The 22,114-nt window shown below is 35.1% G+C and overlaps 2 protein-coding genes across 4 annotated transcripts; both read right to left on the bottom strand.

The window, feature by feature from the left end:
• Positions 1-11,467: 11,467 nt before the first annotated feature.
• LOC116417837 (nucleolar protein 58-like) lies at positions 11,468-12,232 on the bottom strand. Its single transcript, XM_031932966.1, has 2 exons — positions 11,852-12,232; positions 11,468-11,800 (listed from the first exon to the last, which is right to left on the bottom strand). The coding sequence occupies exons 1-2, from the start codon at positions 12,230-12,232 to the stop codon at positions 11,468-11,470; spliced, it is 714 nt and encodes a 237-aa protein (XP_031788826.1).
• A 3,520-nt stretch (positions 12,233-15,752) lies between these two features.
• LOC100117094 (inositol-tetrakisphosphate 1-kinase) lies at positions 15,753-20,837 on the bottom strand. Of its 3 annotated transcripts, XM_031932900.2 has the most exons (7): positions 20,667-20,837; positions 18,310-18,669; positions 18,074-18,172; positions 17,864-18,005; positions 17,654-17,793; positions 17,197-17,567; positions 15,753-17,079 (listed from the first exon to the last, which is right to left on the bottom strand). In XM_031932900.2, the coding sequence occupies exons 2-7, from the start codon at positions 18,421-18,423 to the stop codon at positions 16,992-16,994; spliced, it is 954 nt and encodes a 317-aa protein (XP_031788760.1). In that variant the 5' UTR covers positions 18,424-18,669; positions 20,667-20,837; the 3' UTR covers positions 15,753-16,991. The 3 variants fall into 3 exon arrangements, with proteins under 3 accessions (XP_031788760.1, XP_032457041.1, XP_031788759.1); XM_032601150.1 differs by lacking the exon at positions 20,667-20,837 and adding an exon at positions 20,386-20,499 and having other exon boundaries at positions 15,753-17,567; positions 18,310-18,539; XM_031932899.1 differs by lacking the exon at positions 20,667-20,837 and having other exon boundaries at positions 15,753-17,567; positions 18,310-18,707.
• Between the last annotated feature and the right edge of the window lie 1,277 nt (positions 20,838-22,114).

Raw genomic sequence — 22,114 nt, 5'->3', positions numbered from 1 at the left:
ACAAAATAGAGCCGAGGTCCTATTCCATTATTCCATGCACAAAAAAAAAAAAAAAAAAAAAAAAGAATTGCCTTTAGTGTTCTATCGCAAACACTTAACCCACTGTACCTCGCTATTGCATACCAGTGGAAGACAGTTCTTTTTCTTTCCAAAATATAACTTTATCGCTTTTTATATCTAAATTCATTCCATTATCAACGGCTTTCGGTTATCGGTTATATTTTTAGGGACCTACAGTTTAAAGTGGGATCCGAACCACGTCTGTAGATCTTCTTTTCTGGTCTTCAGATCGTCTTATCTTTTTCATTTTCTATTCTTTCTTTGTTTCGGGTTGGTTATTCTATGTGCCATTATTGTTCTTCTTGTAACAGTTCTTCTTCTAAGGCTTCTATTGCTTCTTTAGTCTGTAAGACTTCTTTGGCGAAGGTCTGGAAGGCGAGATAGTGTTGCGCTTCTAATAAAGTTTCTTCTTTGATTTCACCCACGACTTCTTCTAGTTTTTGTCTGATTTGGCTATATTTAGGACATTCTTTTAGAATGTGTTCAGGTGTATCCGGTTGTTGGCATGTGCATGTTTCTTCTTCGACAAAACCAAATCTCTTTTTGAAACTTTTGAAGTTTCCATGCCCAGTAAGGAATTGTATTGTGTATCTATTTGGGTTTAGCCATTTGCAGTTGAGTCTCTTTTGAATGTCTGGTATATATTTGTATGTTCTTCTTCCTTTTTCTGAATTGTTCCAGTTATTTTGCCATTCCTCCACTCTTACTTTGTAAGCAGCTTTTTTGGCTTTTGCCCCAATCTCTTTTTTCTTTATTATATCTTCTTCTTCTTCTCCTGGGAACTCTATGTTGCCAATTGTACATTTGATGTCTTTTCTTATTTTATATAGGTCTGCTCTTCTCTGTGCTTCCAATGTTATGGGTAGATTACCCGTTATTACAGTTAGCGCATGCGCTGATGTTGTTCTATATGCACCAGTTACTTTCAGTAGGGCGTGTCTTTGTGACATTTCTAGTTGGTTTCTTTGTTGCTTGGTTAATGTATCTGCCCACGCAGCTGAGGCGTAAGTAACTATTGGGACATATAGTCCTTTGTATATTCCATTCATGGCTTCGAATCCAAGTCCCCAATCTCTTCTTGCAATTCTTCCTAGACTGTCCATTACTTTTTTCGTTTTTCTGACTGTTTCATCTATGTGTTTGCCGATTTTGAGTCCAGTGCTGTAGCTTATTCCAAGATATTTGAACGTTTCTACTGTTTTTATTCTTTTTCCCCCTATTTTTATTTGTGGGGGTGCTCTTGGGTGTAAATGGCCTTTAGCAAGCATCATAGCACACTTGCTTTGTGAAAGCTGAAGCTTTTCTTCTTTGCACCAGTTTAGTACTTCATTAATGTATTCTTGGCCGAGTTTCTCGTTCTTTTCTGGAGTCTCCTTCGACAATGATTACTTGGTCATCTGCATACGCTATTGTTTCGCAGTTTCTTTCAGTTAGTTTCCACAGGACTGTATCGATAATTAAATTCCAAAGTGTGGGCCCAAGTACTGATCCTTGAGGACACCCTTTGTTTATGTCTTTTTGTACTTCATCTAGATTACTTCTTATTAAGACTTTTCTTCCGTTCAGATAGTCTCGGATCAGTAAGTATATATTTTTTGGGCATCTTTTGTTTCTTAACTCTCGATGTACGCTTTGCCACCATACGTTGTCAAATGCTCCCTTGATGTCAAGGAATATTAGAAGTGCATATTTTTTTGTTGAATTTTTTACTATTTCTTTGAGTTTAATTATTGCGTCGTCTGTAGAACGACCTTGACGAAATCCATATTGTCTTGGTGAAAATTGAGTGTCTATGGTTTTGTTTAGTTTCATTAGAATCAGGGATTCTAGAATCTTTCCTAAAATTGGTAGTAGACAGATTGGTCTGTATGACGAGGTGTCTGTTGGATCTTTGTCTATGCCTTTTTTGATTGTTATTACTTGTCCTACTTTCCATTCGTTTGGGAATACTGAGTATTTCAAACAGGCATTGAATATTTCTAATAAGTCGTGCTTAATAATTGGGAGCGCTTCCACTATTATTTTTAGGTCAAAGCTGTCAGGTCCAGGCGCTTTTCCAATTTTCATTTTGTTGATTGCTTCAGCTAGTTCGGCTTCCGTGAAGCTTTCTGCATCTGCAGTGGGTGGTATTTGTTCTTTGTTGTCTTGTCTTGTTTGTTGTTGTTTTTCTGTTTCGTCTGTGCTATTGTCCAATGGAAAAAGATTGTTTAGTACTATTTTTGATGTGTCAATCCAGTTATCTGTATAATTTTCCTCGTTTTTGACGTTACATGCTATTTCTTGTATCTTCATTTTGTTTGTTTGTAGTCTATAAGGTACTCCCCAGCGGTTTAATTTGCTGGTTTTAGTTACGTATTCACTCCAGCCGTTGGTTCTGGAGTATTGCGTCATTTTGTGGTATTCATCTTTGATTTTTTGGTACTCTTTTTTGAGTACATCTCTCTTTTCTGGGTCTTTTTCTTTTTGGAATTTTCGCCTTGCTTTATTGACTTCTTTGTTCTTTTCTGTTAGTTCTGTGTTCCACCAGGGAACTTTCCTTGCGGTTTTTGTGCGCTTTGGGATGGCTGTGTTGCATGCTTTTCTCAATGATTTGGTGAGATTTTTAACACGGGTTATGACATCTTGTTTTGAATTCATCTGTTCTTTTGGGATGTCATCCCAGTTTTTCTTTAAAGTCTCACTGAAGAGGTCCCAATTTGCCTTAGTGGTTACGTATCTTTTGTATGTGTTTAGGCTGTCGTTATTCATTTCATCTGTGTTATTAGGGGCTTCTGTAATCGTCATCGATATGGCTCTGTGGTCGCTTGACGTCCAGTCCTCTTTTACACTCCATTCCTTAATTCTGCGACTAAGGGAGGGTGTGGCTAAGGTGACGTCAACGTTTCCTTCTCCGACTTCTGAAGAGACTGTTGCCAGTCCCTCAGAGTCGTTTATTACTGAGAGATTCCATTGTGTGATGAAATCTTCTAATTTTTGTCCGTTTCTATCAGTGTTATTTGCGCCCCATATGGGTGATCTTGCATTTGAGTCTATGCCTATGATTATCTTTTTGCCAGTAAGTTTTTGGAGGACGTTGTCGAGGTTATCTAGGTGTGTTTCTATATTATGGCTTAGTTGGAAGTATCCACTGATTACATATATACTGTCATCTTTAGTTACACGTATTTCTGCAACTGCTAAATGCGAGTTGCATAGGTGTGATATTTTTAGGGCTGTTAGTTCTGGGTTTATTATGGCTATGGCCGCCCAGGGCGTTGATTTGTCGTCTTTAACAATTCTGGTACCAAGACCGAATCCTTCTATTCGATTTTCCCGTTGGTATGGTTCTTGTAGTAATATTAGATCAGCCTGTTGTTCAACGGCTTTTTGCCTTATTTCTGGTGTTACTTTGCGTGCCCTGCGTGCATTTAGTTGCAGTATTCTTAGTTTAGTTGCTGTTCGTGCTTTGTTTGGATTAAACTCCTCCATAATCGGTTGAGTTTACTAATTTTTCTAATGCTTGTTTATACATCGGGCATTTTTTGTCCATTGTGTCAGGGTTGTTGTTCTTTTTAGCTCGAGTGCAGTTTACACATTTCTTAGGATCTTGTGCTTTAGGGCATTCGGTGGCCTTATGGCCAGTTTCAGTACAGTGTGAGCATGTGTTTTCGTTTTTGCAGTATTTGGATATGTGTCCAAATCCTTGACATTTATAGCATCTGGTAAACATTAGGTAATCTTGTATTTTACAGGAGTGCCAGCCCAAGAATATTCTCTTTTTCGTTAGTATCTTGTTTCTGATCTCGTGTGTTACTTCAACTATCCAATTGGTTGTGTTATTGTTTTGTTTGCCTGTTCTGGATACTAGTTTCCATGATTCATTGAACAGTTCTTCTGTGATTTCAAGATCGGTGTTTTGTTGGAATACGGCAATACTGATCCCATCTTCAGTCATTTCTTTTGGAACGTCATATAGTAGTAGTTTAGGTATTTTCTTTACTGGTTTGTTGATGTCAAAGCGCTTAAGGAGTTTCTTGTTCTGACTAATTTTGTCCAGATCTTCATCTGTTTCTGTTTCTATAAGAAGACCATTTCTCGTCTTTTTAATGTTTTTGATTTTTGCCTTTTCCTTTTTAGGATCGAAGTTCTTAAACAGTTCTTCCTTAGCTTGATCGAGGTCTTTGATTGTCTGTGCGTCCTTAGGTTTGATGATTACAACCTTTGCAGGTGGTCTTATGTTTGTTGATTGACTTTGATTTTTATGAGCAATTAGCTTTTTAGTTACGTTTGCATAGCTTGTAGGTTCCTTGGTATTATGGATTCTCATTTCTTTTTTGGCTTCCAGTTTGCCTTCTAGTCTAGCGACTTTCACGTTCAGTTGTGAGATTAGAGTAATCATTGCATCAAGGCTGTCAAGAGCCTTAGATTCATGTGGACTCTTCTGTAAGGCAAGCTTAAGGATGCCAATGTGTGCCATCATGTACTTTGGTACATCTGAACTTGTCAGTCTTTCTTTGTCATTGAGTTCGTTTTCATCTTTGTGTTCGTCACTGGCATATTGTTCGTCATCTTTGGTGTTTTTCTTAGTAGGGATGACTTCGTTACTGCCATTTTTATCTCTTCCTCTTTTGAGGTTTCCTTCTACTTCCATTTTGACAGTGTTGCCATTGTTCTTGCCGATTTCTGGCTTTGCTTTTGATAAAATGGAGGGTGGGATGCCCTGTTTGTTGGTGTGCAATTTAGTATTTACTTGCTTGTGAGACATTTTTCATTGAGTTTGTGTTTTAGAGCGGTTTCACTTATCATCTTCCATCATTATATTATTAATTAGAGAGTTTCCCAAATCCCTCTCTACAAAGCATTGCAGACCGCCTACTCGGTCCGTGGCCTCGGTGGTTGCAGTCCAGCACCCCCTAACGTTTCCCACCCAGGTGCCACCTGGAACGCTTCGGGCAATGCTGGTTTTTACACAAGCTGCTACAGGGCAGCCCGATTGTTTGGCGGGAACAACCCGGGCCCTGGTACTATCTTGCGGCCCAGGCTTGCACGACTTTCCTTCCGATTGGAAAGCCTCCCAGTTTTTTCCACTGTACCCTCGAACACGAGAGCAGCCTACCGCCCGCAGAGCGAACGTAGGGCCCTCTGTCTAACAATATGTCTTGTATCTTTTCTTATTTGTTTCTTTTCTATGTAAGATGTCTAAGTTCCTCGGGCACCACTCCGAGGTTTACCAGAGCTGCATTTAGCCTACTGGGACGTCACGAGTGTGACCACCAGCGTTTCCCCCCACACACGACGGGGACGTATGCAGTTGGGTTTTGTGTGGGATTCCATGCACACAGTATTCAGGCGAACATAGCCTGCTTTGAGCACTCTAATTTGTTCAAAGTAAACGTACCGGCCCACCTCGACACTCGGTAAAGAGCACCGCGATGGGATATTAGCTGGACCGCCCTTACGGGCTAAGTCCACCGGTAGGACGTCCCACAATCATGTCAGTTAAACATCGCGAGCGATGAACCGACAGCGTGGCACACAGATTCAACTACGAGCTTTTTAATCGCAACAACTTTAATATATGCTATTGGAGCTGGAATTACCGCGGCTGCTGGCACCAGACTTGCCCTCCAATGGATCCTCGTTAAAGGATTTAAAGTGTACTCATTCCGATTACGGGCTCGGTTGGCTAAGGCGCGCCGCTATCCTTGTACAGGCTCGGGTTCGAGTCCCCGGTCGCTCGAAATTTTTCGGATGATTTTTCGCATGCAAATCATTATTCTATATACTTTCATTAAAAAAAAAACTCGAATACAAGCCTGCTAGTAATGATTTTCCAATTTTAACCTCGAATCGCCATTAATCACGTGCACCTGTGTCGTGTTATTTCACCAACTATCTTCGGAAGAAAATAGTTAAGAATACTCAATCTAAGAACTGCCAAAGAACTAGGATAAAAAGCGTTACATCTTGTAACAAAAACTGACAAAGAAAACTACTATGTTCTGAGATTGACAGCCTCAGAACTTCCAAATAACTTGGATATCATTTCTACCAGGGTAGTAAAAATTCCCATATGCGATATATAGTTTCAGGTGCACATACATATCTGGTGGAGAGATGTTCTGATATTTCATCATATTTATATCTATCGTTATTTTCGTTTACATTGTCTTCATTACCTGGATTATGTTCATTTGCAAATTTCACAAGAGCTGCATCAGGACCTTTATGAAAATATTTAATCAAATATTTTATAGCTTTAATCGTACTACATATTTCTAAATTAATATGACATTCTAAAAGTAATAATAAATATGCATTATACGGTACGACAAAACTATTATCTGCAATCCTATGTTTCGAAAACGTAATTTTATTATTATTTTTTCTTCGTCGGTAAGAAGGGTAACCATCAGAATTATAATGGGTTTGATTGACATAAGGTTTAGGAAAATTTTTAGTACAACGTGTTTCGTGTTTATCTTCATTCATACAAACACAATTTTTATTTTGTAATCCACAGGGACCGTGTATCATATTATTTTTTACTCTATTGTATAATCTTGGATATTCATTTTCATTTTGTATTTCAGCACTTATGATAGAATCAATTTGATCAGTATCTCGAAATTTATCATTGATATGCAACCATAATAACATATGAATATATGGTAATCCCCTTTTTTGAAATTCTATTACGTAAACATAACCTTTAACTTTACCAAAAATATTATTTTTTAGAAGTTCGGTTTTTAAAAATTTAACTTTTTCATGGAAGACTCTTGAGATTTAATCAGGACGATCTATTGTGCTTTCATACGGTAATAAATTCTCTTGAATTTCCTTCCAATTTGGATTACAAGTCATTGTTATAAAAATATCTGGTTTTCCGTCGACTTGTAGTCAAGTCATTGAATCTAAATAATTTTGTGACTATATAAGATGATTTAGGACTATATAAGATGATGGTAATATTACTAGTTTTCCGATTCGAGAATTATCAATATTTGCCCGATTGGAAACGTTATCCATTAATCCTTTATACATTTCAGTTCTTAATTGTGCTTGGTGAGTACGTAAGTAATATAATCGACATCCTTCGATCCTTGTCCAAACAACAAAAATAAATTATTGTGATAAATTTTACAAATTCAAATAAGGATTGAAATCACCACGTATGCTTAATCTATATGAATAAAACTGTAGTGTAGATATATTATTATTTTTATATTCTTTTTTTTTGTATATTTCATATAAGGTTGCCATCCTGAATGACCAAAAGGTAATATCAAAAAATATGTCATTGAGTCAAGATGTTTACTGAGAATATTTATTTGTTGTGGTTTTTCAGTTTTTGGATAAATACGTATATCACGCTCAAACGGAGGTTCGCTATAATTTCCTATATATAAAACAGCAACTTCATTACATGTTGCGAAATATGATTTATTCTTTGTATGATTATCACGTGTTAATGATATTACTATTTCAGGAGGTGCTATATTATTTTTATGAGCATTAATATTATCTATTTTATACATCATTTTCCTGGTAGAAATTAACCTAAAAACTGGCAAGTTCTTGTGTTAAAATCCTAAGAACTTGCTAGTTTCTAGATTAATTTCTACCAGGGTTTATATGCTTTTGCATAAGGATTGTTTAAAGATAAAAAAGTACATAAAAATTCTAATATTTTTGAATCGGGTTTATCAATTTTATAGTTATTTGCTAATATTTATTTGCAATTTCATTGCCAATAATATACAATTGGCCATATTTCGGGTCTTCGTTTTCATTCGGATGTAATACATATCTTTACTACTTGCGTGGCCCCGGATTGTTAAAGTATACTAATTTAGACCTTTTATATATATATATATATACACACATAAAATTTACTTTTAAAAAAGTAAAAGGTTAGGCGAGTTTGATATATTCTGCACCGAAATTGCAGATAAAAAAGAACTGAGATCAATCAAACAAAGTCAAGTTTATTATATTTAATCATAATAAAGCAAAAAAAAAATTGTTTTGTTCAATCAATGGCTTACTTAACTTAAAGTTAAGTTATATTATTATATTAAATATAATAAAGACAGGTATATCATAATTCATATTTATTACATCGGAATGAAAACGAAGACCCGAAATATGGCCAATTGTATATTATTGGCAATGAAATTGCAAATAAATATTAGCAAATAACTATAAAATTGATAAACCCGATTCAAAAATATTAGAATTTTTATGTACTTTTTTATCTTTAAACAATCCTTATGCAAAAGCATATAAACCCTGGTAGAAATTAATCTAGAAACTAGCAAGTTCTTAGGATTTTAACACAAGAACTTGCCAGTTTTTAGGTTAATTTGCCAAAGAACTAGGATAAAAAGCTTTACATCTTGTAACAAGAACTGACAAAGAAAACTACCAAGTTCTTAGCTTTTTCACCATTTTAAATCGGCCAATTTCTACCAGGGTACATGAGCAATCTTATGTAATTAAAAGATTAGCTGTTCATGAAGAAGATGAACAATATATTTCTTATCAAGAAAGATGTGAACACGAAATGATTGATAGAAAATGTCCATACTACATTGACATCTTGGTTTAAATTAAATAAAGAAGATAAAAATGCAACACAATATTTATATTACAAAATTCCGTACCATTATGTATTTAATAAAAAAACAAAAAATCGAATAAAAGAAAAAAATTTATAAAACCTCTCATTAGTAGAATGTATTTTGTAAATCCAAATAAGCGTGAAGCATTTTTCCTACGACTTTTACGTGATGTACTATTTACGTGTATGTGTGATGTACTTTACGTGACATGTACGTGATGCAAAATCATTTGCGGATATACGTACTGTAGATGGAATTATTTATCATAAATATGGAAATGCTTGTATATCTAGAGGTATTATTAGTACTAATGAAGAATGGAATAAATGTTTGGCAGAAACTGCAGTATTCAAGTTTCCAAAATCCATGTGTGAATTATTTGCATACATTCTTGTATTTCAAAGACCTATTAATTCGTTAGAATTATACGAAAAATATAAATGTCACTTTATGGACCCGGAATTACCAAAAATTAAAGCAGAATAAAGAGCTTTAAAAAACAGAAAGTATTTTATTATTACATGGGTTGAGATTAAATGATTTCTATATATCTAGTATTGAAAATAATTACGATGGCGAAAAATATAATAACGAATTACAAGTATGTAAAGACGGTGAAAATTTAGAAACATTAATTAATTCTTTGTCTACTAATCAAAAAAAAATGTATGATCTGATCATTAATGCTACAATTAACAGTATAGGAAATAAATATTGTTTTATCGATGGTCTCGGTGGAAGTGGTAAAAGTTATAAATTTGCATAACGTAATGATTTAATATTTAATTTAAATGAATGTACCGTTCATTACAATGGCCTGGACTGGTATTGCTGCTAATTTATTAATTAATGGAAAAACTGTCCATAGTATTTTCAAATTAGCATAAAATATTAATGAACAAACAACGTGTAATATTTGTCCTAATTCAAAATATGGTGAGCATATTAAAAATGTAAAAATTATAATTTGGGATAAAATATCAATGGTTTCAAAACAGGCTTTTGAAGCAATTAATAAATGTTTTCATGGTATATGTAAAAATGACCTCCCTGTTGCAGGAAAAGTTATTGTAATATCTGGTGACTTCAGACAAATCCTGCCTATAGTACGGCATAGAAACAAAACAAAAATCCTTGAAACATGTGTAAAAAGGAGTTTTTCATGGTCAAAATTTTCAAGACTATCTTCAAGATAATAAATTTAAAAATTGGTTACTTGCCACAGGTGAAAACAAAAATATGACTGAATATGAACTACAAAATAATATAAGAGAAATACTAAAACAATTTATTTGTGAAAGCGATTGAATGACAGAAATTTTTGAACATAAAATTGATCCTAATGATTCGACAAAAATAAAGTGATATTGTCACCGTTTTTTTTTTTTGTTTGTTTATCCGGAGAGTTTATGTCCACCAGTATACCGGGTGTCTTATATGGCCGCAAGACACCCTTGGCATAGCTGCGTCGCACAACTCCGTGATGAGACGTGTTGTACGTTCTACTAGTGCTTCGGCTTTTTCGCGTCCGCTCAGTTGCTGAGGGAGCCCAATTGATGGGAGCTCCGCCCTTTGCATCTCTTCAGCAAGTCTGTCCCGGTTCATGCGCCGGGTATTCCACCGTGGCGTCCGCTTTTTTCTTTCTCTGTTCCTGTTTCTGTGGTCGTCCTGGATGTCAAAAAGTATATACTGGTGGTCACTTGCAGTATATTCCTCCATGACATGCCAATCCCTGATTTTGCGGATTGTCGTTTCGCTTGCGAAAGTTACGTCCGGTATAGATTCCCCAAAACCTGATCTGCGATAGGTAGTGGTGTTTCCCTCGTTTGCTACCATTAAGCTTAGTCGAGTTGCCATCTCGAGGATGGCCCTGCCTCTGCAATTCGTTGTTGTCATACCCCATTCCGTAGCCCTCGCGTTGAAGTCGCCCCCAATGACGAGTTCCCCGGATGCGGCCCACCCTTACCCGTACGTAGTCATCCCCCGTCCCTGATTCTGCGATTCTGCACCTGGGCACCCAGACTGCGGCGGTCCTTGCATCGTTGGACACCCAGCCGGGTGTGTCTCGATCCGTGTACTGTTCGCTTATCAGGAGGACGTCCGCTTTCTCCTCTGCTACAAATTGCGGTAGGAGATCGTGGGTGAGCCTACTTCTGTGCAGGTTGCCTTGAAGTATCCGCGCCATTATCCTTGCGTTTTTGCCGCTTTTAAGGCCGTCCGGAAGACCGTGCACGTACCGGTGCCTGGTGCATGCACCGTCTTGTCCTCAGCCATCTTAGCGTCTTTGCATAAGAAACACCTCCTTTGTCGGGTTGGCACAGTGCATAGTGCTGCCTTGTGCCCACTCGCGCCACACTTCCAGTAGTTGGCGCTCCTGTCGGGTCCTTTATATCTCGCCTTTACGTGTCCGTAACCGAGGCAGCGATAACATCGCGTGGGGTTCGCGCGAACCCTCACTCGGTAGTTTATCCAGCCGATACGGATCTTCCCTTTTTTGAGCAGAGCGGTTGCCTTAATCTGATCTATTTCGGCCACTGCCACCTTCTGCTCTCTCGTTCGGCTCGAACAGATGAACTTTGGCATATTCTTCGCCCGTCTCGGCTGTGATAGCACTGCGGACATCGTCCTGCGTCGTAAGACTGTCAATGTCCCTAATTTCCAGTGTGATTCTGGAGATCTTTCCCCTGACTGTGCCTGCCTTTCCAATGGCGGTTTGGATGGCCGTTTTAAGTGATTCCATTTTATCATCACTCTTACCTACGCCAATCAGAACGCCGCCCTCTTTTCTCTTGCTGAGATACTTAACCTCCGTATTCAGCTCCTCTTGCCTTGATCTGTCCCAAGATCTCGGCGTAAGTTTTTCTCGGTTCCGGTCTTACGACGATTGCATCTCCTCTCCGCCGCGGGGTCCTCTCTGCCTTTTTCCTCAATTGTTGAGGCTGGTCTTGCTCCTGATTTTTCTTCTCCTTCTTCTTTGCCTTTCTCCCTGCCGCTAGTTGCCAAGGCTCTTGTGCCTCTGCAGTTTTGTTGCTCGTGGAGGGTGCCCTTCTATCCTCTTTCTTGTCTTTTTTGGCGGGGGTACCATCTCCTCCGTCGGATGATGCCCGTTCCCTCTTCTGCGACTTTGTCGTCCTCTGAGGCTTTTAATTATCCGCTCTGGGTTGTTGGGGGGACTGCCTCTTTGCAGCATCTTCCATCTTGTCGAGGGTCGTGAGAGCTTCGATTATGGTGGATCCTATAATAGGTAATTCATCCTTAATCGTAATATTCACGTTCTTCTGCTTCTCCAGAGTTTTCATCATTTCTCTGGTCGTGCGCCTTATTTCCAGTAGCTTGTCTCGCAGGCTGGCATGATCTTTTAGCCATTCCTTTATGGTCTGGCTCTCTTCATCTACCGGTGCCTTCTTCTCGAACCGGTACTCTGTTGCGCTTATGGCGCTGGCTATGCTGGTACTGCTGCTTGCTTTGTGAATTGGATATCCACCGTCTTGTGCTGTTGGCACCCTTAGGGTTTCCAATTCCAGGATTTCCTGTGTATTTTCTTGATGTTCGTTATTGGTCTCCATGTTAGTAGTTTTCTTCATCCCGGCATGTGTCCGACCACCCGGATCCCCCTGTCTATAGGGGCAGCTGGCATGGCCCCAACACATGACTGAAGGCGGTACCAGACTGGGCACATCATACCGGGCTATAGCACGCGCTATCGAACTAGTCCACCTCGGCTCTCTCGAACCTCCCACCACGAACGAAGGTGCTCGGCTCTCTGGAGAGTTTCCGGCAGACGTCATTCGATATCACGCACTCGCCTAAGCCGATTGACCAGAATTGGCTAGATTCCGGCCTCCCGTCTCGCACGTCAGCGGAAGCTAAAGATGGGTCAGGTCACTTCCGCATGCAACTTCAGATCGCCTCGCCACCCAGGTTCTCCTTTTGGCGGCTCACGGGTTGCACCGCACGGCCAACACGGCGGTTCGCTTGATTAGTTAGAGATCAGCGTTCCGCTCGTTTATGGGGAGTGCTGCTCTCATAAGCCCATCACCCGGTCAGCTGCTAAAGTGTTAAGGCAGCTGCCTTCGACAAGGAGCGAACATTTCGATGGGTGACAAACACGATACCTACAGAATTTTTGAATTCATTAACACCTAATGGATTACCACCACAAGAAATTTAGACATTGACGGTGGTTTTTGTAATGGTACAAGATTGATAATTAAAGGTATGAAACAATATGTTCTTACAGCAGAAATTATTACTGGAAAATATTCCGGTAAACAAGTATTATTGCCTCGTATCGATATAGCTCCATCACTAGATGAGACATTATTTGGTATGGTTAGAAGGCAATTTCCAATAAGAGTAACAGTAAATAAATATCAAGGCCAATCGTTTGACAAAGTTGGTTTATATTTACTCCAGTATTTAGTCACGGTCAATTATATGTTGCACTATCAAGAACAACATCAAAAGAGAAATTAAAAATGTTTAAATGATGAATCTGCATACAAAAATAATAAAAATATTACAAATAACGAATGTAAAAAACGAAAATTAAACGACGAAATGAAAATTTACACAAAAAACATAGTCTATTCTAAAATATTCAGAAATTAATTATATTAATTATAAAACATTACTAAAATATGAAGTATCATTTGATTGATTGAGTAATCGCTACTGAATACAACAATACTAAAGTATAAATTATATATTGATTTGCTGAGACTTCTTCACTATTAGTACGTTACTCAAATTAAAATTATTTTTTGATTGGTCGAATAATCGCCACTAATTATACATTACCAAAATTTTAACAATATATTGATTGGCTGACGTATCTTTACTAATGGTACATTACTGAAATCTAACTTATGCATTAGTTAATTATTATCTCTATTAATAGTACATTAATAAAATATAAATTATATATTGCTTGGCTGAGTAATCGCTACTAATAATACATTATTAAACCATTAATTTATATTGATTGGCTGAGTATTCGCCATTAATTATACATAACTAAAATATAAATTATGTATTAGACAGTTATTATCTCCATTAATAGTACATTACTAAAATAAAAATTATATATTGCTGGGCTGAGTAATCGCCACTAATCCCTGTTGAAAATATATACCTGGATATCCAGATGGATTTTCCATATGGATAATCTATATGGATTCATGTGGATTCCATATGGATTTATGTGGATTCCATGTGGATATTTCATGAGATCTTGATAATGGATTTTAAGGGATTCGAAATTAAATACTTGCTCTAGGTTTAATGGACTATCTTGTATACTAAAAGTATTTTTGTTGATAATCTTGAGAATTTTTCTCTGTAAACTTTGTAATAAATCACGGTTATTTCTATATGCACCATCCCAGGCTACTATTCCATAGCTAATTATGCTGTGGAAGAAAGCATAATATATCATTCTTAAAGTTTCTGTTGACATAGTGTGTGATAATTTGTGAAAGATATAGACTAGATACTTTGTCTTTTTTAATATATATTGGATGTGTTTATCCCATTTCAGATTGTAGTCAATGACAATTCCCAAGTATTTGTAATACTCAACTCTAGCTATCTTTCTATTTTGAATTCTTACATCAATAAGTTTCGGTACACTATCGCAATAGCTTCCAAATGTAATACAAACTGTTTTATCCACATTCAAAGATAACTTATTTACCGCTAACCATTTGTATATCACAGTAAGAAACTCATTCATACTTTTTTGCGCCTCTATCCATGTATTGCCTGTTGCTATAATTGCAGTATCATCTGCGTACGATAGAATTGATTCTAGTGGAATCTCCTTTAGCATATCATTTATATATATATATATATATATATATAATAAATAGAAGTGGACCCATTATCGTACCCTGTGGAACACCCATACTTATTAGTAAACTATCACTGTCTACACCGTCAACTTTAACAGTTTGATATCTGTTATTCAAATAGCTTCTAAGGAGATTCAATGCCTGACCTCTAATACCAATACAATACAGTTTATTTAATAACAACTTGTGGTCAACTGTATCAAAAGCTTTAGCCAAGTCGAGAAAAGTGACTATTGTTGGTATCGTTTTATCTACATTATTGTACAAAATTTGTATGATATAATTTAAAGCATTTTTTGTCAATATTTTTCATAAAACCAAATTGGTGTTTTGATATTATGTTATTTTTTTGGATAAAATCATATAGCCTGTTAAAGATTATTCTTTCAAAAATTTTAGCAACATTGGATATAAGTGAGATGGGCCTATAATTGGTAATTTTATGTTTTTCCCCTGATTTATATATCGGATTGGATTGGATTTTCCAGCTAAAAATCCAACTCAAAATAATCTTTAAAAAAACGCCTAGACCTGGGCTCGAACCCGGGACCTTTGAGTTGATAGACTTGCGACTTAACCACTTAAATGATAAAGTTTATACATCAGTTAATGCATATTTATAACATTATATTAGGAATATGCAGGATTTACCATGTATGTTACGTTATGAGATCATAAGGTAAGTGATGAATTAGCCAAATGGTTAAGTTGCAAGTCTATCAACTCAAAAATCACGGGTTCAAGCCCAGCTCTCGGCGAATTTGTTAACGATTATTTTGAGCTGGATTTTTAGCTGGAAAATCCACCTGGATTTTGTCACAATTCAGTGGATATCCGAATAGAAATCCGGGTGGATTATCCAGCTGGAATCCATGTTGGATCCACATGGAATCCATGTCAATCCATGTAGATATCCAGCTGGATATCCATCCGATTATTTACAACAGGGAATATATAAAAAGAAAATTTTAGTTGGTCACCAATAAACAAAATGAAACGGGCATGGCAAGTTACGTAGTAAATATCTTGAGAGTTGTTCCTTGCTTCATTACGATTAAATAAAATAAACTTGACTTTGTTTGATGATCTCAATTCTTCTCTATATCTGTAATTTCGTTGCGGAATATATCAAACTCACCTAACCTTTTACTTTTTTAAAAGTTAATTTTTTTTAGAGGTCATATATACATAGATATAATTTCTCAAAAAGGATTAATAATTAAAGTAACAAGCATTTATAAATAGAAATATTTGTTTTAAAATTTATTCATGTGAAATACAATGCAGCATAAGAATGTACAAAACTGTAAATTGTTTATATAATATTTACTATCTATCAAAAACTTAAATACTATTTCGTATATTTATTATAAATATAATTGAACAAATTTTATGAGTATTAGGAACCAATAAATCTAGAAAATTATATTTGACCATATTTTGTTTTCACCAAATATATTTTTTAATTCATCTCGAGAGCAATAACTCAATCTTCTCAATCAAGTATCTTATCTTCGTTTACAAGATACTTACAAATAAAATTAAATTAAAATAACTCTGATCTGAAAAAATATTACTCAATCTTTTGTTATCTGATATTATAAGAACAACTGTCGCTGTCATAATCTATTCATAAGTAGGTAAAAAATTAAATTAAATAGTGTATTACGACACAAGTGCGGTAAAGTAGTTTCACCCTCGTGTGGACATATCTCGCTTCGCTCGGGCACTAGTGTCGTAATATACTATTTTCATGCAGCAGGTGAAAGACCTATATTACCTGTTTACCCATAAGCTTCCTTTGAACCGTAAAATATACACTAACACAAAAGTTGCGCAATTAAATCGTAGATTTAATTATTAAATTAAAATGTAAATTAAAACTATAGATTTTGGTTGATTTCTCGTCTACTGTGTTCACAATTTTATATTGCTACCCTCGAGAATTTCGAAATCATACAAATATTTTTTTAAATATTTTCTAACATTATTTACAAAACTTTAAATATTATTAAATCTTTTTTCATATGTACATAAATTAGTAAAATAATCGCTTTTTAAACACGATAAAATATTATAAAGATGACCTCAGTAAGACATACCAGTTACTTACCGTGAAGAGGATACGCGGCTTGTTACACATTATATAATAAAGCAATTTCTCAGCAGATCTGTTATATCGAGACATTAAAAAATAGTTTGGATGTTCAGATTTACAGTTAAAATGATACATGTCAACATGCAGGCATAATTCTTCGATGTATTTAATGTGTCATTTTTTCACAAGTATTGTTTTTAACGATGATGTATGGATACTTGTAAAAATTATTCCAGAAGTTCATCTGAGGTTCAATACTTCAAATAACACAAACATAAAAATTTGATTTTCATTACTCTGAAAATTGAAGAAACCAATAAAATGAAATCCATCTTGACAACAGTCTTAATTACGAAAAGATTTGTTCTCTTGACATTACAACGTAGACTGCTTTTTTCTTTTGTCGCTTTCAAAACCAGAATCCAGATCATCACTAAGGCATTTCTTGAATGTAGGGCATTTACTGTAATTTATGGTTTTCTTATTTTTCAATAGTCTTTTTATACTGTTCACTAGATGATCAAAAAAATCTGGCCAACCATCATAACCAGGAAATGCATTAACATCAATTATAGCATACCTCTCTGTATGATTTTCTATCACGACATCTACCCCAACTAACAGAAGACCAAATATTTTTTCAATTCTCTCAACAATTTTTTCAAAAACTTGAAACTTTGGCTTTGCAGCTAAATCATGTTCTTCTGCTGATATAACAGACCATTTCGAGTTAGATCCGCTTTTAGAAATATCGTGCGAATTGAAAAATATAGTATTCATCAATTCGCAGTCCTTGGGATAGAAATTTTTAAGGCTAGGTCTCTCAACAATGTGATACTTGTCATCGACTATAAATATTTTGTACAAAATGGCATTGTGGTTGATTAAGTTTTGAGCTACGCATGGTGGTTGGATATCGGAAAATCCTTGTTCATTAAAAACCACCATCATCTGTATAGAGAGAAAAAAGGTATTCTTACTGTCTTATAAATATGTAACAATAAGTCACACTGACAATTTTATAGGAATAGCATTACCTTATGAGCATCACTCGATCCTTGGGCAATTAGAGGTTTGCAGACGCATGGAAATTTTATCCCATTTTCTCTAAACGAATCCATTATTTCTGGTAGACAATTGGAGTTTATCTCAACAAAGTTAGGAATAAACACATCGTCTGTAAAATCAATTCAGCTAAAAATTAGCAGTTGATAATATTAATTAATAAACAAAAAACATACACTCACCATCGTACTTAAGACCGTTATGTATCATTTCATAAGATCTATGTCTATTCCGCAAATTGCGAACATTTTCAAGCGGATCTATAACTATCAATTCAGGGTGCTTACGAATGTAATCTTGTACTCTTTTCACAATGATTTTAGCCTGTAACAAAAATTAAACTTAAAATCCTGCTTTGATTTGCTTGCATAAATAGTAAAATTTTAACTTACATGTTTATTACCATCTTCGGCATGAGACAAAATATCTGTCAACTTGTGGAAAAAAACATGTATTGGTCCCTGAGATTCTAGACTGGTTTCAATGTTTATCTGTGGGATCGAAAAGAATGATAAACATCATTTTAATTATAAACTAAGGAAAATCGTGGCTTGTAGAATTGAATAAGTCAATGCTAAATTTTCTCCAAGGGGCATTATTCATTGGTTACAAATAGCGAGCCACTCACCATCTTGAGAAGGAAACCCTCCTTGGCACATACATCCTCGAACTCGGTCCAGTTAAACTTTTGACGCTTCTTTTCGGATATCCAGTAGCCGATGACCCTTTTCTGGTCTCCCATGACCAACGCCGAGGCTGTCGAGAACGACAACAGGTACCGCTGATACCTGCCTCTTGCATCAGCGCGATTCTGTGCACATACTTGATCAGCTGCGAGCCTCCACAGTTGCCTGACGACTGGAGCAAGCAAAATAGCTTTGTGACCTGTGGGTATGACAGGATCCACTTGCGATATCGATAACTATTGCATATGTTACCCCGCCGCGCAATTTTTCATAGGTTAGGTACACCGCGCGTCAACAAAGAGCTGCGAAAGCATGTATACTATAGTCTATATACTATAATACTACTTACGTTATGCTACTACGACAGTAAGACACACGTATAGGTATGTATAATGTATATAGTAGGTATAGGTATAGGTATATAAGTATATAAATACCCTAGTGGAAATAAAAAATGTAATAAAGTGTGTAATAAAATATAAGGAAATGTAACAAATCGTACCATTTTGTACGTTTTTGTTGGATTTCGAACCTTTTTTTACGTTTTATTACAGTTTGCTACATTTTATTACATTTTGTTACTTTTTATTACAATTTATTACAAATCCATTGATCCAGGATTTCATGGGGGTCTCTTCTTTGAAACGACAAATCTAACAATACGTAAAAAAGTATAACAAAGTGTAAAAAATTGTCTGTAAGCGTAATATTATATGAGAAAATGGCGACTTTTTTATTTTCTTACTTCTGCTTACATCCTTTTACTTTTTCTTACAATTTCTTATGCATTGTTACATTTTATTATAAAATTAACAATTAAAAAATATATTGACTATATAAGGCGGTAAAATAACATATGTAATAAAATGTAAAAGAAAGTTAACAAATCTGAAAATGTAAGAAAGTGTACAAAAACGTATGAGAAAAAAGGTCCGAAATCCAACAAATAGGTATATTTTCTTACATTTTCTTACTTTTTTTTACGTTTTATTACAATTTATAACATTTTTTTTTCTACTAGGGAACCGCTTAGAAAACCGCTAAATAACCGCTTAACACAGCTCCTTACATTTTATTTGCTTAAATTCAGTTTACTAGTCATGTGTATACAATTATGAGGTTAGAACTTTTATTAATAAATATAAATTTACCTATATAATTGATTGAAATTGAAAAAAGGTTAGAAAATGCAAAGGACATGTAACAATTTGTAGAAAATATATTCAAGTTATATTTAGATAGGTTAAGAGGTTAAGATAATTACCAGCTTAATGAATAAGTTTGATTTTATTAATATTCAAATTTTTTTAGATTTGATACAGCCATTAGATAAGAATTTCACATTTTTCTTGTCATCAGTGATTTTGGACCAAAATCTCAAATCAGTCAATTAAAGTGATAACACAATACTTATTTATCGAGCTCTTGGCATTTCTAAAAAGAATACATATCAATACCTTTCAATTTGCAGTTTAGAAGCTATTCAGAAGATTCAAAAGTATTTTAAGCTTTGGGACGTGGTTTTCAATTTTGGACGATAAGAATTTTCCAATAACTTTTGAACTGCAAATGGAAAGGTATTGATATGTATTCTTTTTGGAAATGCCAAGAGATGATAAATAAGTTTAAATAATCTTTATTGTGTTATCACTTTAATTGACTAATTTGAGATTTTGGTCCAAAATCACCAATGGAAAGAAAAATGTGAAATTCTTATCTAATGTACTCGTAGCCACAATGAGTGTTTAAATGGATTCATTTTTAGTTTAGTTTTGTTGAACAGGGCATTTTGCACTTTTATCATGCTAATACAAACAATTTCTATTTATTTTATTTAATCAGACAGCATGACATTATGAAAATACAGTTGATGACTTGGTACGGTCAAGTGAAATGAAGTGCAGTGCATGCATATCATACAAATCTTGTTCAGATAGTGGAGTAGGACTGTATCAAATATAAACAAATGGAATATTAATAAAATGTAACTGATTAATTTAGCTGTTGATTATCCTAACCTCTTAACCTCAAATTAAGCTCCGGCAGACATCTTGAAAACTTAGCGGTTCCTAAGCCACATTTTTTGTTCAATTTTAGCTTAGCAACCGTTAAAGCAGTTAGCTAAGTCTAAAGGTCTTAGCAAATCCGAACCGTTAATTTTCTACCAGGGTACTTATTCTGGCTATGTCTTCGAGTGGCAAATCTTTGAGGACCTTCTCTAGGAGGCTAATTTTATCATAGTTTGTATTGAAAATTAGATTTTCATAGATTTCATAATTTTCTTGATTTTGATCTATACCCAGAGTAGTTGTGTAGAAGAAATCACTGTTGGTCTGTTTGATTGTGTTTTGAATTTTAAGTTAGGATTACCATTTTGGTAAGATAGACAATCGTTATGTAATTTAGTGAATCCTTCTCTTTTTTGAGATTTGATTCTATGTTTGTTTGTTTTGGAAGGGGTCATTTGAGTGAACTGATTATTTATTTGATCTAGGCTTTGCTCGCTGGGTCGAGCTTCTTGGTTTGGTGTAGTTTTGCTTTGGGCAATGTTGGACTTCACTTTATCGGCAAACAGCATAAGGTTTTGTGGTTCTACTGGTATTATATCAGTATGTGTTGATTTTTTGATTAGTGGAAATTGTGAATTATTGTAGGATTGTTTCTTTTTTAGTTGATTTTTTAATTCTGCTATAGATGGATTGTAATTAGTTGCCATATCTTTGATTTTTTGTTCTTCTATCCTTTTTGGACAACTTTAGGTTTTAATCTGTAGGTAAATGCTTTTGATTGCAGTGTAGACAGATTGGTTGGGTTTGACTGTGTGGGCATTCGTTAATGTTTTCGTGTCTGTTATTTCCGCATCGTATGCATCTTTCATTTGGGGCTTTGCAATTTGTTTTAATAGGACCAAATCTGAAACATTTATAACATTGTCTAACTTGAGGATAGTAAGTTTCAATAGAATAAATAACTTTTAAAACTTTAGCTTCAGATGGTAAAAATTGCCCTTTGACTGAAATTTGGATAGTTGTCGTATGTAAGATTTCTACTTTATCTGCAGCTTTTTTGTAAATTCTTTTAGTGAATCTTCTAACATGAACTAATTCAAGAGAACCAAATGGTGAATCTAATTCTATGTATTGTTTTAGCTCTTCTTCAGATATATCTGCAGGGATTCCTTTTATGACCCCTTGTTTTGTTAGTAGATGGTTTGGAATAAAAGCTTTAATCTGTGATTCTTTCAAATTGGGCATATTTATTATAGCGTTTGCTACATTTCTATAATTGACTATAATGCAAATTTTATTATAGCTTAGTTGCTTGATTTCAATGATGGAGTCCTTAGCCGGAAAAAGTGGGATTATCATTTTGGCTATTATAATTGCATCTATTCTTTTTTTTTTGAGTGTCGATACCCTGTTGAAAATATATACCTGGATATCCAGGTGGAATATCCACATGAATCCATGTAGATTATCCATATGGAAAATCCACCTGGTATATATTTTCAATAGGGTAGATTGTAAGTATACTTTATACGGTCCTGGTAATTACTGGTAATCTTTCAAGAAATATCCAAAATTTATTTAAAAAGTTCCAATAAAATATTAAAGAATTATTTCATAAGTATTTCAAGAAATGTTCCATTGGAATATTTCCGAACTAATTACATGATAGTTTTCGAGACATATGTATGGAATAATCCTGAAATATTTCAAGAAATATCCAAAATTTATTTGAAAAGTT

Source organism: Nasonia vitripennis, chromosome 5, assembly GCF_009193385.2.
Source record: "Nasonia vitripennis strain AsymCx chromosome 5, Nvit_psr_1.1, whole genome shotgun sequence".
Lineage (NCBI taxonomy): Eukaryota > Metazoa > Arthropoda > Insecta > Hymenoptera > Pteromalidae > Nasonia > Nasonia vitripennis.
Note: the sequence above shows the minus strand (reverse complement) of the source record. Positions and strands in the feature narration are given on the sequence as shown.

What these genes read in the sequence shown, in the direction of transcription:
- LOC116417837 (XM_031932966.1), bottom strand. Translation starts at nt 12,232, where the DNA reads ATGGAGACCAATAACGAACATCAAGAAAATACACAGGAAATCCTGGAA. An exon ending in TCGACAAGATGGAAGATGCT is followed by an intron (nt 11,801 to 11,851) that starts GCAAAGAGGCAG and finishes TAAAAGCCTCAG; the next exon opens with AGGACGACAAAGTCGCAGAA.
- LOC100117094 (XM_032601150.1), bottom strand. Translation starts at nt 18,423, where the DNA reads ATGGGAGACCAGAAAAGGGTCATCGGCTACTGGATATCCGAAAAGAAG. An exon ending in AGGGTTTCCTTCTCAAGATG is followed by an intron (nt 18,173 to 18,309) that starts GTGAGTGGCTCG and finishes TCGATCCCACAG; the next exon opens with ATAAACATTGAAACCAGTCT. An exon ending in CCGAAGATGGTAATAAACAT is followed by an intron (nt 18,006 to 18,073) that starts GTAAGTTAAAAT and finishes TTTTTGTTACAG; the next exon opens with GCTAAAATCATTGTGAAAAG.